This window comes from Danio aesculapii, chromosome 19 (genome assembly GCF_903798145.1).
Source record: "Danio aesculapii chromosome 19, fDanAes4.1, whole genome shotgun sequence".
Classification (NCBI taxonomy): Eukaryota; Metazoa; Chordata; class Actinopteri; order Cypriniformes; family Danionidae; genus Danio; species Danio aesculapii.
In genome coordinates, this window is record NC_079453.1 from 3,551,110 (window position 1) to 3,568,396 (window position 17,287).

The following is a 17,287-nucleotide window of genomic DNA, read 5'->3' on the forward strand; positions in this document are numbered from 1 at the left end:
GTTATCTAAAGTTGAAATATAACTGAAATATGCTGGAAACCTGTAACCATTGACTTCCATGGTATTTGTTTTTTCTGAGGTTAATAACATTTTTTCAAAAGAACTTATTTTGTGTTCAATAAAAAAAAGGAACTCAAAGATTTAAGGGAGAACAAATGGTGAGTAAATTTGTATTAAATCCCTTTAAATATTAATAACTGTAGTTTTAACTTACCCTTACAACAATTAACATAGAAGTCCTAACAAAACTTAGAAATAAATATGATACATGTAATTCATTTGTTATTTTTTTAAGTGATATATGCTTTTAAGACTTGTGATCGGGCATTCTGAGAAATCTTTTATAATTTTAACAATTACATGACCTAATTTTATAATAATGGTTATAGTTTTCTTCTACCATATACACAAATACTGAATTTAAGTGAAAAAATAAGTCAAACATGACCAAAGTTACGAAATGGCAAAGTGTGTACAAGTACTTGTGGAACAGCATGTAAACAAACAAGCACGCATGAATCCATGCATTTTATAAATTAAGATGATTTTAGTTATGTTTTAATAATAATTGAGTCATAATTTAGCCCTACTAACAATTAACTCTGATGTCTAGCCATCATAAACTAATGATCACAGAATAAACTAATTTTAGTGAGGTCAAATGATAACAAAACCCAAAAGCAATGCTTTTTTTCTTTTTTTTTTGAAAGAATCAAAGATATATTTCACTAGCATCATAACAAAGAGTCCAAAATTCTTGGAAGCAGTCAAATGATATATTTGTTATGCATCCAAATAAAAGTCAAAAGAGCTGAAAGTCAAATGGCCATCTGGAAAGCACCGATAGGAGAAGCATTGCCGGCATGCAAAGGACAGCCGGAGACACATGCAGGTGCACAACACCTGGACACAATGCTGATATTCACAGCCGCTCAAGCGCAAACTACAATTCAATGGAAACAAGAGATGAGCACTAAAGTCATTTCCATGGATTCTCAGTCACTTGAACAGAAGAAACGCGTCAGCGGTACAACAGTCTACCAAGAAACTGCTGCGGTTTTGCATGAGATTATCATTAAACATGCCATTTTAATGCCATTCGATGCTAGTTGCACTACAAAGTGAGTGATAATGTAATTACAGTGATAATGGAGATGACGCTGTAAAGAAAAGTTATGACAGCATCTTTTTGTCATTTCATCATGCGTTGACTTTATTACGTTATTTGAGCTTTAACTTTATTATTGTGCAAGTAAATTGAATAACAATTTTTTTAAATGTAAGCCAGCAAGTATTTCTTTTACAGTGTATGAACAAAGCATTCCTTCAGTATTATTTAACTTCACCTAGGGGTGGGCGGTACACCGGTGTCATAGTCATCACCGGTGTGACATTGCGCCACGACATAGATTTTCTAATACCGTCAATACCGTAATAAATCAATTATGCGCCTTGAACGGCTGCATTTACATCAATAATAGCCAATTCTAAATAATAAGGCATTCAATTTTCTTTAAACGTTCAGTTGTGGTCTGAATACCTGTCCTTATACTACAGGGCTCGAAATTGCAACCATTTGGTCGCATGAGCGCCCGAAATGTAATCTATGCACCCTCATAATATATTTGGGAGCATTTGTGTGTCTGAATACAATGGTTGTAGTGCAATCTGATTTGATTTTCTCTAAAAACTTGCTGAATTGCTCTACCCTGCTGCTGTATTGGTTCATATTAGCTCAGTCACTCAACGCTTCCCGCTGTCAGATAACAGGGAGCTTTTGTTACTGCAGGAAATGCAAACGGCTGAAGAGTGAAAAGTGCACAGGTTTGCAAACCTCACCTAAAGTTATAATAATAATAATGGCGCAGATGACAGCGATCATGACATGAGGTAAATGTTGATCCGCCAGCTGAGATCAATCGAGTGTTTTCGGAGAAGGTGCCCGAATCTCGATGCGTTGCATTCACCGCGTGTTCAGCGCAAATGTCCGCTAAATATAAAATCTAACACTGTACACATCATCGCCAAAGAAACTCACCTTTACTAAGTTTACACTGAAACTACGACTCATAACAAAGAGAGGAACTGCGCCGGTGGTCATCATGAGAATCCTGCTCTGTCTGCTCATAAATTGGTGCGGCTGACTCGCCTGCTTTATTCCACCAACACAGAGAAATGAAGATCAGCTCATAACGAGACTGAGCATTTACAATGACCCAAACCGAAACTTTTAAAGAGTGATAGAAGTGAGACTTTCTTTTGTCCGTTCTTCCTTGAGATGTATATTATTTTGCTATTTTAAAGTAATACCATGATATTATACCGTCACCGTTCAAAAGATGAAAAATACCGTGATATTAATTTTAGATCATATCGCCCACCCCTAACTTCACCTAGTGTATGGAGGACGAAACCTGCAAAAACTATAAATAAATGTGCAAATAAATAAATGAGTAAATAAATCCATAAATTTATGCAAAAATAAAACAATAAATAAATTAATATGCAATAAATGTGTGCATAAATGATTAACAGTGCGGTCAGGTAAATAATTTGCTCGAATGTTGGAGGAATAAGAAAATGCTAAACTGAAAGTTTATTTCCCCCCCCACTTTAATGTTTATTTATTCTTGATTAGTTGCGCATTTACTTTTCCTCATGGTCAATAATCAGTTTCTCTAGGTACTGCTTCAGCTGCATCTTCCAGTTCATGCGGTCTTTAAATGTCTGCAGGTCAGAGTTTTGGGATGTGGAAGGACTCTTACCTCTTCATCTGATGTGTCGTGGTCATATTCGTCCACCTGAGGGGAGATCTTTAGGCCTTCATCTCTTTCAGATGCGACGCTCTCCTCTCCTCCATCCTTCAGCACAGATTTACTCTTTCTCTTCTTCTTCTCCTTTGAATTCTGGCCATCAACCTGTAGAAAAAAAGCAGGATTCTTTAATTACTCAAACCTTTGCTGAATTAGTTAAACAGAAATTTTCGATAAACAAAATGACAGAGTGAAATGAAATAGACTTTCTTTTTTCTGTTAATATTTTAATCAATGATGGTTGCTGGCACTCATTGACATCAATAGTATTTCTTTTCCTACTATGGAAGCCAATGTGTCCCAGCAATCAGCATTCTTCAAAACATCTTCTTTTGGGTTCAAAAGAAGTTTAAAACTAAATGAGGGAGAATAAATGATTTTCATTTCAGAGTGAGCCATCCCTTTAAATGGTAAGTTCATGAATGAAACCTATTTTTAAAGCAGAAATAGATTATTGTTGGTTTATATTAAATATAGTGTATTCAATTAATGTAAAATGACCAAAACCACTAAAAAGTTTGAGTAGTTTTTAGCATTTTTCATTTTAATAAATTTTTACAGAATAAACTTAACATTTTTATAAGTATCCTCTCTTAAGGCCCATGGTGTTTTTTTATTTCTCTTTGCTATTTGGGCTTATTAGAACCTAATTAGAATAAAAACATAAGTATCATCTTTTGATATGATATACTTTTAGAGAAAAATCATGTCCATATATGTGGACTCGTGGTCTGAATTTACATTAAACACTTTTTCCTGAATTTAATGCAAATTTAACATACAGTAGCAATTTTTTTAACTTGCTTTGACTATCAGAGAGTAAAAAAAATCCCCCCCCCCCATTTTGGACAGTTAAAAATGGTGTTTGAGACATTTCACATGCTGCAAAACAGTTGCAGGATGACTCTGTATGTCTGTAACAAAATCTAAAACATTCAAAGTATTTTAAACAGCCACTTAAGAGCTAAAATGTGCTGTCCATGTATGTGAACACTTAAGCCCTAGGAGAATAAGGTAATCATTTTATTCACGATTTAAAAATAATAATTGACAGCATTTTAGCCAATGTTATTTTAAATCACTGAATAATAAATTGCAGTTTTATTAACCGTAGCTTTTCATTTATATCTATTCCGTTTTTTAAATTTTGCAAAATGGATGATTTTCAACACTTCACGCAATCACAGAAAACCAACCCAAGACCGCTTTATCCTGAGATAGTTTAGAAAATTAAATATAGTTATCTTTAAAAAAAAAATCATTTGCAGCATTAGAACCAATGTAATTTTAATACCATTGAAAAACAATCACAGTTTATTTCTTTTTTAAAGATTTTTTGTTATTAAATATTGACCTTATTCTTTACGTACGAGTGGGCACAGCCATTTGAATCTTTTTGGCTCGAGACTTCCACTCTCATTCACTTCCATTCATTTTTTAGACGTTAAAACCACTTGTTATGCTGCTTGATGTTGCAAACTGCTGTTTTCTTATTATACTACTCTACTGTATAATCAGGGGCGCAGCAATCGGGGGGATATGTCCCCCTCACTTTAGAGACCAGAGCGTTTAGAAACAGGTGATTAATAATTATATGAACGTAAACTTGTGGATCTCATACAGCTGCAGATAGTTCACCTCAGATCTTGAAAATAAAATAAACCATTTAAAATTAAACTTAAGAACTAAACACATTAGTGATTCAGCATCTACATTTAATAATGTTAGATTATAAACCTCACCATTTCGTGAGTGCATATCCTGTGCTTCTGAATGACTGTATTTAAATTTCTGTCGGGTTTCGTCTGGTGCAAACAGCCAAAACCTGCTTACCTAATGTTTTACACTTGTAATATTTATATTATTTGCTAATAAATAACCTCATGTGCAACTGAATCATTTCGGATTCTGCTACTTTCCACTGGAGGTTGCATTTCGGTCATGGACGCATCTTCTGAATGAATGAAATACGCTGTTTTCCACCAAGGCAACCCGGGGTGCTGAAATATGATTGGCTAAACTAGCATTGGGCAGGTTAAAATGACCAAAACAAAGACAGACCTTCCGGCACGTAACTACGAATGGGACGATAACTGTTTTTAAGGTATACCACGATTTGGAAAAGTCAAGGTATTAAACTACCAAAATTTTCAGCTATACCTGTATATGTATAGGTATACGTAAGATTTTTTTAATATATATTTTTTTGTTTTGTTTGTTTTTTGTTTTTTTAGGACAACATTATCACCAGCAGAAAAGATATGAATAAATGCCATTTTAAATTGTGAAGAAATCTGTGTTTTAGAAACTAATGAAGACAGCAGAGGTCAATGATTCATTTGAATCATTTAGCCGGACATGTTGACTGATAAACATTTGAAAGGTTTCTCAAAATAAAATGTATTGTGTTCAAAGTGGACACAAGTTATTGTTTTTTTTTTTAAACCAAGACATTTAAATAGAATACATTTTAGAGCAGTGATCACAATACCGTGAAGCAGTGATATTTTTATCCAAGGTCATCATACCGTCAGAATCTTATACCGACCCATGCCTACACCTAACGCACATTTTCAAAGCAGAATATCGGACTTCAGCATTGTTTTTCATGTTCACTTGGCATGTTTCTTAAATATCTGCAAACATATTATGGTGTTTTATGCTTTAGAAGAGTCAAAAACTTACATACACACCTTTAATAGTTATAAATTAGTGTTTACATCTATTCTGTTTATTTTAAATTATGCAACAGATAATTTTTCAACAAATCTTCAAAACTTTTCTATATATCATGCAGTTAAACACCAACTTTAATACAGTTATTTTAAACTCCACTGATTAATAAATTGCAATTTTATTAACAGCAGGTTATATTTATATCTATTCTGTTTTATGAAATTCAGCAAAATAGACGATTTCAGATACTTCACGACATTACACAAAACTTTTTATAGTCTTTTTATAGCAGTCGGGATGTTTCAGATATGCAGTTTCTCTCATTTGGCGTCAGACGTCGTGCGTGTGATTTACGCGTGCGGCACAAACGCAGTCAGCAGAAGCTGCACATCCTGCCGGGGATGAAAGCAGCGGCTGTTTTTCAGCACAGGCCATCAGTCAGCGGCCGGCCGAGCGCACAGAAAACAGGGTCGAGGGAAGAGCAGCTTTGAGCCGCCGCGAGTCTCTGGAGCCTGAGACGGGCAGGTGAGCAACCTGCGCTGATTTACGGCTCCTCCACGTCCCGCTATCTCTTGGAGAGCAGAGCTAAGTGAAACACTTCCTCCCCGAAGCCCAGTTAAATCCACATCAAGACGCTGCGTTCCTCAATGCGCAGCCCGATGGGACGGATGCTCTTTTTTTTTCCGCTCGCGCTAAAGATCTAAAAACAAGCTGAAGGGGAGTTCTGGACAGGAAGGGTTGGGGGTTTGACACCGGCTCTTCTGAGTCATTAAACCGCAGGCCAAATCAGGACGTGACCTGTTCATATCCAATATTCACTGCAAATCTGCAGCCAGAGCAAAACGGAGAATATCAGGAGGTTTTCAGTGGCGTTATACTTCTTAAACTCACGAGTAACAAGTTGTAAAACAGATGTTTCGCTGATCTGAAGAAAAAACAACACTATAATCTGACGCTTTTTCACCAGTCAACTCGATGTGTTGATTAACAATCCAAAGTTTATTTAGATATTGCTCGATTTACAATATGGTTTCATAAGTTAATGTATTTACTAACAAGAACTAATTATAAACAATACAGCATTTATTAATCCTAGTTCAACATTTACTAATGCATATATTAACATTCAAAATCATGCTTGTTATGATTAGTTAATGCACCGTGAGGGAGTTAACACAAAACTACAATGAACAACTGTATTTTCATTAACCAATGTTAACAAACATGAAGAAATCCTGTAATAAATGTGCTGTTCATGGTTTTTTCATGTTAGTAAATGCATTAATACAACCTTGTTGTAAAGTGTAACGGAGATAATGAACAACCATAGTCTTTAAAAATAAAATAAATAAATAATTCAGGTTTGTGTCAGATAATGCTTGAGATCAATTTTGAAATTAAACATTTAGCATGGTGCATCTTTGTGCAGAAGCAAAAAGAAAACGTGCCGCATTAAGCATATTTTTATGGAAAAAAAAAATAGATTCCAGGGTGATGGTACTTCTGATAGAAAAAATATCACAAGACAAATTTAATATATCTCTCTGGACTTAAGAGAGGTTTAATAAAAGGATATGTCTAATGTATGCAAGAAGTGTATCTTATACTAAACTATAAAAAACAAATACTCTAACACTTGACGGTCATGTATGTATGTATGTATGTGTATGTGTGTGTGTGTGTGTGTGTGTGTGTGTGTGTGTGTGTGTGTGGTGTGTGTGTGTGTGTGTGTGTGTGTGTGTGGTGTGTGTATGTATGTATGTATGTATGTATGTATGTATGTATGTATGTATGTATATATATATATATATATATATATATATATATATATATATAAACTTGTAAAACTAATTAAAATTTATTTTATTTACAAAATTATATCTAATTTTAAATATGCAAAAAAATTGGTTTTGTATAGTTGTGTTTTTATATAGGTGTATGTATTACATATGTAGTATGGTATAGTATCAACATTTGATCAAACTATTAATCAAAGTTGTCCTAAAATTATTCAACACCTATTTTTTCCTTAGAACAATTTTGATCCACTTTAAATGTTGACTACTGTACATACCATCTGATCACAAAACTTTTCTTTTGAATGCAATTGATCATGAGTAATCTTTGTCCAGCACTAATTTAAAAATGATCAAATATCTATTAAACGTGTGTTGTTGTTTTAATGTGTTCATTTTTTTTTTTACTGTAGCACTTTGGCTTTTAAAAAAAAGCACCTTACAAATATAATGTTTTATTATTTTTATCATTTATTATGCGCAAAAACATGTATTTTGCATTCAAAATCTAATTTGTGCAAAACAGATTAAACCAACATATTCAAACTTTTTAATGCTAAATTATTTATCTAATCTGCCCATGCACTGTGATTCAATTTCATCCACGTGAAAGCAACGCACTGGTTTGTACGGCGAGGTCTGGTAATAAAATCGGAGGATGCGTGGGCGGAGGAATCGGCGCTTGACAGATGATTTGACCAGATGATGTTGGAGTGGAGCTCACGGTGTGGATTCAGATTAAAAACAAGCTCTTCAGGACGTCTGGCGGCGTGTGGCCTGAAGCCAGTTTGACCGCGAAACCGACGTGGGCTGAAGATGTTGCAAAGCAAAAGCGTGACGGCGAGCGTTTGAGTCCTGAAAGTTACCAATGACAGATGACGCATGAATCAGACAGAGGAGGGGACGTCTGCTCGTTTCCATATTCCTTAAAAATCACACGCACTCTCACTCACTCCAGGCAATGAACAAATGAAGCAAAAGGTATAAATGGAGAGCAACACTATATAATATCCATAAATTTGCATACTAGTTTTCTTTTCTTTTTTTATTGCATTATAGGACCAAACAATTTTTGATGTTGCAAAGTTAGAAAAAGAGGCTTTTATTCATATTTTTAATCGTTTGTCTTTTGGAGATACGTTGCCTTGTTTGGTATTGTAAATTACAATACAAAAACCTGGTTATAAATAAACCGCCAGTACTTTTTTCTGGACTTATTTCTGTATATATTATGTCTTACAGATTGTTTCAGAGTACGTCTGCTTGTTTCCATATTCTTTAAAATCACACACACTCCTTCACTTACTCCAGGCAATGAATAAACGAAAAAAACATTTTAAAAAGGAGAGTAAACCTATGAAATATCCATAAATTTGCATAATTGTTTTTTTTTATTATTATTTAAGTTTTGAATTGCATTATGGGACTTTGATGGATCGCAGCACGTTGACGCCGATAACGGCCCACCACATAAAAGGTGATGTGATAAAAATGGGTGTGATGGAGGTCAGTGTATCTTTTGGTCATTGAATTTTCATTTTAGAAATAGATATTGAAAAATGAAAAACGAGTCGTTTTATTGATTTTCGTTTTAAAATTAAAAAACGAAAATTGAAATTCAAAGCATTTTTTGATTTTCATTTTTGAATTTTTAAACGAAAAATTAAAAAACGACTCGTTTTTCGTTTTCATGATGAAAAACGGAAAAACAAAATTCAAAAACGATTTGATTTTCATTTTTGATTTTGAATAACAAAAACTAAAATCACCAGAAAACAAAAACGAATAAATATTTTATATTCTGAAACCAGATAGGCAGACGCATTTACGATTTGCTGTCACACACAGGCTAGCCTGTGCCTACTATAGGCTATTATTTTTTTCCCCACTTAATAATGTTATAAAAGGTATTTTCTTGTGATAACAGGACTTTGTTAATACATATTTTCCTCACTGAAGCCGGATATATAAAACAACAACTGATGACATATGCATTATTTAATGTTATGCATTATATATTCAGATAAAATTAATTGTTAATTTTTATTTTAAAATATTTTGATTTATTGAAATGTGCGTAACAAACAACTGTGTTAATGCCTCCCTCACTTAAAAAGATTCGTGGTAAAACTTCAGGAAGTGGAAGTATTATGGTTTTAACAATATTAAAACTTTCTTTTCAGAAAAGTGTTTAGTAAATTAACCTAATGCTTGCATGTAATGTCAAAATAAAGGTTGTTTCATTTAAAACGTGCTAACTAAAAATAAACACGTAGCCTATAACCGGCCCTTATATGAGAAATATGTTGTCTTAATGAGGAAAATATGTCTTAAAACACAGTTATAACAAGAAAATACCTTTTATAACATTATTAAATGGGGAAAAAAATTATAGCCTATAGTAGGCTAGCCTGTGTGTGACAGCTTTGCGTCATCGTAAATGAGTCTGCCTATCTGGTTTTGGAATATAAAAAACAAGTCTTTATTCGTTTTTGTTTTCTGGTGATTTTAGTTTTTGTTATTCAAAACAAAATAATGAAAAATAAAATCATTTTTGAATTTTGTTTTTTCGTTTTTCATCATGAAAACGAAAAACGAGTCGTTTTTTTAATTTTTCGTTTAAAAATTCAAAAATGAAAATCAAAAAATGCTTTAAAATTTCAATTTTCGTTTTTTAATTTTAAGACGAAAATCAAAAAAACGACTTGTTTTTCATTTTTTTAATACCCGTTTCTAAAATGAAAATTCAATGACCAAAAGATACACTGACCGATGGACAGCATTAATAGACCCTAAAAATTAGCACTTTTTTAAATTCGGCTAACAATTGACACAAACGCACTGAGATATAAACCTATGAAATATCCATAAATTTGCATAATTGTTTTTTTTTTATTATTATTTAAGTTTTGAATTGCATTATGGGACTTTGATGGATGGCAGCACGTTGACGCCGATAACGGCCCACCACATAAAAGGTGATGTAATAAAAATGGGTGTGATGGAGGTCAGTGTATCTTTTGGTCATTGAATTTTTATTTTAGAAACGGATATTAAAAAAAATGAAAAATGAGTCGTTTTTTGATTTTCGTTTTAAAATTAAAAAACGAAAATTGAAACTTCTAAAATGAAAATTCAATGACCAAAAGATACACTGACCGATGGACAGCATTAATAGACCCTAAAAATGAGCACTTTTTTAAATTCGGCTAACAATTGACACAAACGCACTGAGATATAAAAGCACTGACAGGCCTTTGGAGCACATCTCCTCCACATCCGCTCTGAAACCTCGCGCACACGTATGCTTTAGTCTTTTTTGCACAATATGTGTTTTTAATGTGTGCTGGCGGGCCGTCCCGGTTCCGCTCCGAGGGCCTGGAGTCTCTCATTACCGCTCTCGCTTCCTCTGAGTTATTGAGTGAGTCGAGGACGGAACGATCCGAAAACACTCATCAACATCCGCGCCGATACGCAATTAATTAGTCAATTAAACGTCAAATGGAAGCGGACCGAGTGAGTGGGCGTCCATTCTGCGGTAAGACGAGCCTCCGCGGCCTCCTTCACCCCCGTCCCGATGTCATCTCCACCCCCGGCACACGGCTGCAGGAGAAATCTCGAAGGATTCATAACGTCTCCGGCAGCCGCATTAACTTCTGCCTGCTGTGTGTGCATCAGTCAGAGCCGTGATCCGTCTCTCTGAAGACCAGCAACAAAAGGGGGAAGAAAAAACGGACGGAACAATACAGCCCACGGTCTGCACTCCACGCCAGACGGAGAGAGCTCAAAGCTGTGAATTTGATAGTGTCCTGCGGTCAGTCACACACACATCCGCTGCAGAAAAACACCTTGGCCCTGAACTTCACACTGGAGGTGCTGTTGATCCAGACGAATGAGCAGTGCAGTGACTCCATCAGGAAAATAAATAGTGTGAAGAGGCTTGTTTCTACATTAGTGATCTCCTAAAAATCACTCACTTTATGTTTACTTCTGATCTTTCATCAAAAAGCTTGAATAAACAAATGTGTTTTGGTGAAATGTGCACTGCATTACAAAGGTTTCCTGACCAGCAGGACGGATTTTTATGAGGGATTATATTACGGCTGTGCGATTAATCGGAAAAAGATCGCAAACTCTATTCGACCCTACATTCGATCTTAATTCAGCTTTTCTATGATTCAGCTAATTATATTTTCATGGTCAGGAGAGAAGCATAAAAGGCGGTCGCACAAGTTTTCACATTGTTTTATATATATTCAAGTGTTCACACTTAGCTGATGATTGATTATAAGCAGGTTTGGGATGCAGTCCCGGGAGAGAGCCCTGAGCCCAAAAGGTGCTTGAGCCCTGGGCTCCCTCCTGTAAATAGGGCGAGAGGGGAGCTTTGAGCTCAGGTAGATCTCGACAACTCCCCCTTTTTGATAAGAGCTGATGACTAAAATGATTGCTATGAAGAGATATGCTGCTGGATGAGAGTTTGACTGTAGTGCTGAATTTCGATTGATCAATTCACTTGTAGAGCATGTTTTTTGGGATGTTGGAGGAAACCGGAAAACCCACGCGAGCACAGGAAGAACATGCAAACTTCGCACAGAAACGACAGCCGGCCTGATAAAGGACTAGATCTGGTGACGTTCTTGCTGTGAGGCAACAGTGCTAACCACTGGGCCGCCGTGCCACCCTATGAAGGAAAAGGTGGAGAAGTAGGGGTGGAAAGGGGGGGGGGGGTTCTTCAAATCGAAGATAACTGCAGTGAGAAACCCTGGCTCTTTATAATGGGTTAGGAATCGCTTGATTGGTGGATCATACAGAGCTAATGCAAGACCAGCCATGTTCAATCATTAGTACATGATCCTCTCGAAATTAGTTTAGAAACAACCTTCACTTGTTCAGCAACATGGACACCTCCAAATGGTGTTAAAAGTGTCACATGCTGTATTTATAAGGTATAATTGACCCCAAAAAAAGTCATTTCTGTCTTAATGTAATGCCGTTTTCACGGACGCGAAATTACACGAGTTGACGCACTGTTTGTTTACTACCAAGAGGACGCACACGTGCCCGCCATTGATGTCTACTTTAGTGAACAGAACCTGCACAGGCTGTGAATAACAGATAATAAAGTTGTAAATAACAGAGATCAGTTTGCAACAAACTACAAGTGTTGGCAGCCATGACATGAGCTGCACTCGGCAGTGAAAGTGAAACCGAAAGCGCGCACATCATTTAAATAATCATATGGCATTTTAGAGTTATGATTATGACAAGCATTTGATATGTTTTTCTTTCATAGTGACAGTGTTGTGCATGGAAATAAATGTTTACGGGTTCAGTATAACCACTCTAGTCTATATAATGTTGAATATAACGCAAGAGAGAATCTGATAATGACAAATGTCTCATTTTACCAGTGAAAAAATGGTCTAATAATGTTATTAATGGCAAATGGCAAGCATACAGTTTAAGTCAGAATTATTAGCCCCCCTTTGAATTTTTTCTTCTTCTTTTTTTATATTTCCCAAATGATGTTTAACAGAGAAAGGAAATTTTCACAGTATGTCTGATAATATTTTTTCTTCTGGAGAAAGTCTTATTTGTTTTATTTCGGCTAGAATAAAAGCAGTTTTTAATTTTTAAAATCAATTTAAGGTTATTATTATTAGCCCTTTTAAGCTATATTTTTTTCGATAGTCTACAGAACAAACCATCGTTATACAATAACTTGCCTAATTACCCTAACCTGCCTAGTTAACCTAATTAACCTAGTTAAACCATTAAATGTCACTTTAAGCTGAATAGAAGTGTCTTGAAGAATATCTATTAAAATGATTAATAACTGTCATCATTGCAAAGAAAAAATAAATCAGTTATTAGAAATGAGTTATTGAAACCGGGGATGATTTATTAGGGTCAAAAATGTGTTGAAAAAAAAACTTCTCTCCGTTAAACAAAAATTGGGGATAAAAATAAATAAACAGGGGTGCTAATAATTCAGGGGGGCTTCAACTGTATATCTCAAACATATTAATTCAACTTCAGAATTATGATTAGTTGTATTCTGATGTCATCCCTTCACTGTGAATTAACAAACAGGACGTATTTAAAGTCTATTCATGTCCACCATTCCAAGTCTTTACAAAATGTATCATTTTAACCAACAGTACACCTACACACAGGCCTAATATTATTATTGTTGTTTTATCATGTGTTTGAGGTATAACAAAAATAATAGCCTACTCATATTAGCATTTATTTTACATCTACAAAATCATGAGAAAATCGTGATCTTGATCTTAAGCAAAATAAATTCATGATTCTATACTGTATATAGCTATTAGGGCTGCACATTATATCGTTTCAGCATCGATATCGGAGCGTGCGCATTTGCAAGATATGCAATGCTGAGTCTAAAATATAATTGACCAGAAGCCAGAACACTTGATTTGTAGAGTTTGCATGTGTTTTTAAGGCCTGTGACAGAGCATTTCAAGAGAGTTTAGAACATTTGAGCACAAAAAATTATGATGTTTGGAGGTGTTAAAAAAAATGACTTATTTTATTTAATTATTTATCCAGAATTTATTAGATTTATGCAACAAAAAGTGTTTTTCTTACTTCGAATTTTTGTCTCGTTTCTACTCCAAATATCTAAATTTTACAGCGAATACAGTTTTACAAATCACTCCATATCTCAAAAAAAACCCCAAAAAAACATTGTGAATTGATGAAAATTGTGTGTGCTTCACATAAGTGAGTGGGCTTGACAAACCACCTGTCGAAACACTCTTCTCTTTATAAAATAAATATAAAAATAAATAAACATCCACCTCCTTTTGCACTTAATTCTCTGAGCACTAACAGTTCTTTCGTATAATTAACACTTGTGTGTATTGCCTCTTCTTGTTGAATCGCTGAATGTCTCCTCATTTGTAAGTGGCTTTGGACAAAAGCATCTGCTAAATGAGTAAATGTAAATGCATTGCTGCAGTGATGTCACAGACGTGATTGACAGCTATTAAGTTCTGAGTTGAGCACAGACTTAATCCGTTTTCTCACAGCTATAGATCAATACTGGCTTTATCTGTGTCAAACCCCTGCATTTCATCACTTTTAACACTTGTTTCTCAGTCTGTGAGTTCCAATCAGCTAGAATTAGTTTGATTCTCTCAGACTTTCACTGACAGCAGCAGAGCAGCAAACAGCAGCCTGTCTGTCACACTATCAGAGAAGTGCCATCAGGCGGCGCTAGAGAGTGAAAACCAGACATAAACACCCTGCCTTTCCTCACACTCAAGGGAATACGGTGGAAATGACATTGTGTACCCATAAAGTATTGAGACATTTAGGCCACAGTTAAAATATCTTAAATATGTGTCAAAGGAGGAGATTTCAGTCTTTTAGATGCTTTGGACCCACAACTGATTACCATTGTGATAGAGGCACTGAACCTAAAATATGACAAGAATATGAAGTTAAACTTGATAATTGAACAAATTAACATTATTAATAGTTATAAAAATATAGATTTGGAAAAATATTTAGTTTCTATTAAGCTGCAATATTAAACTTCAACTCATTATAGCTCTACATAGTTAAGTATTTGCTGGAATCAGATTGATTTGCATTTATTAATATTAAATGTATTCATTTTTAAAATCATCCTTTAAATACATTTTGTTCAATGTTATATTTGTTTGCTTCATTTGAAGTAATTTGGGCTTACTTATCTCAAAAAACATTAAAATGTCTCATTATTTAAATCAAAGTATTATTTTAGTAATTTAATTATTTATGTATTTATTGTTAGTAAGTAGTCATTTAATTAACTACTATGTTATTAGTAACTAATAACATTCACTTGTCTGATTTTGACTACCATGTTATTAGTAACTAATAACATTCACTTGTCTGATTTTGACTACCATGTTATTAGTAACTAATAACATTCACTTGTCTGATTTTGACTACCATGTTATTAGTAACTAATAACATTCACTTGTCTGATTTTGACTACCATGTTATTAGTAACTAATAACATTCACTTGTCTGATTTTGACTACCATGTTATTAGTAACTAATAACATTCACTTGTCTGATTTTGACTACTATGTTATTAGTAACTAATAACATTCACTTGTCTGATTTTGACTACCATGTTATTAGTAAATAATAACATTCACTTGTCTGATTTTGACTACCATGTTATTAGTAACTAATAACATTCACTTTTCTGATTTTGACTACCATGTTATTAGTAACTAATAACATTCACTTGTCTGATTTTGACTACCATGTTATTAGTAAATAATAACATTCACTTGTCTGATTTTGACTACCATGTTATTAGTAACTAATAACATTCACTTTTCTGATTTTGACTACCATGTTATTAGTAACTAATAACATTCACTTGTCTGATTTTGACTACCATGTTATTAGTAAATAATAACATTCACTTGTCTGATTTTGATTGTAATGAAATAATGTGCACCTTTTGTAAAGCAGCTTTAAAAAAATAATTCATGTGAAAAGAGCTTTACAAATTAACTTGAGTCGACTTTTGTTTTATTTATTTTGTATTTATGCTTTCTCTCTAAAAACTCCCAAGTTTTAAAACTCCTAGAGTAAGATTATAATAATGAATAAGTCAGACAGTTAAAGTGTTAAAAAAATTTGGGAAACATTTTTAAGATAATTTAAATAAAACAGCAAAACAATCAACCCAAATTTTTATATTTTAAACGTTCTTTTAGCCTTGACAAAACTGGACAGCGGAAACCAGATATGTCTGATTTCCAAACGAAGAAATCTCAAAGAAATTTCTACAAAATAAATGTAAATTTTTGCAGTTACAGTGGTCCCTCACTATAACGCGATTCACTTTTCGCGGCCTTGTAGTTTCGTGTATTTTTTTGTGTAATTTGACATTAGGCATGGGATAATAACCGTTTTCAGGGTATTGACCTTATTCTTCAATGTGGAAGTGCGCGCGTTTTTGCGATTGTTTTAGAACTTCCGATTCAGCTGCCTATGGTAGAAATGACTAGGAATAATAAACGGCAGAAAACGGTCAAACTACTTACTCTACAAACAAGAGTTTGCATGACAATACAGACAAAGTAGAATATTATAATAAGAAAATATCAGTTTGCAACACCAAGCAGCAAAACAAGCTGTTTTAACGTCTAAAAATGAATGGAAGTGAATGAGACCAGATGTCTCGAGCCAAAATGATTCAAATGGCTGCGCCCGCTCGTACGCGGAGAATAAGGTGAATACCGCGGTTTGGAAAAGTCAAAGTTTTAAAACCGCCAACATTTTCTGTAATACTGTTCCTAAGGCATGTGTAAGATTTATTATTTATTTCTTTTTCTTTTCTTTTTTTTTGTTTTTTAGGACAACAGCATCTCCAGCAGGAAAAAAATACATAGATGACGTTTTAAATTGTAAAGAAATCTGAGTTTTTGAAACAAATGAAGACAGCAGAAGTCAATGATTCCTTTGAATTATTCAGCCTGACATGTTTACTGCTCCAAAATATTATAAATCCTTCAAAAAATAAAGTATATTGTTTTTAAAGGGTAAAAAGTTTTTGTTTTTTTACCCAGACAATTAAAAAGAATCTATTTTAGAGCAGTGAGCACAATACTGTGATACCGTGAAATTATCATAACGTCAGAATCTTATACCGGTCCACGCCTATTTGACATGCATTGTGTTCTGCATCCTGACTGGCTGTAGACCACTGTCAATCAATCTCCTCCGTGTCTTGTCTCCTGTACAGTACAGCATGCGTTCAGCTTGCCAAATTGACAAATCTTCAATCCTAGCAGTGTGACTCTGAAGTGCTGGACTGTTTGCAAGTTTCTCCCCACAATGTCGACGAAACGTTCTGCACCGTCAAAGGCACCTGCGGTAGCACCCAATATGCAGAGGAAGATGCTAACCATCGCACAAAAAGTTGAACTTCTGCACATGCTAAAGGAAGGTAGATGTTACGCG

General features: G+C 34.4%; 1 protein-coding gene across 1 annotated transcript in view; it reads right to left on the reverse strand.

Moving 5' to 3' along the window:
• The window catches only part of bop1 (BOP1 ribosomal biogenesis factor), a 133,657-nt gene that overhangs the window by 108,742 nt on the left and 7,628 nt on the right, over window positions 1–17,287 (reverse strand). The window contains exon 3 of the mRNA XM_056479333.1: window positions 2,766–2,918. Within this exon, the coding sequence (XP_056335308.1) occupies window positions 2,766–2,918 (153 nt within the window). The remainder of the gene's footprint in view (window positions 1–2,765; window positions 2,919–17,287) is intronic.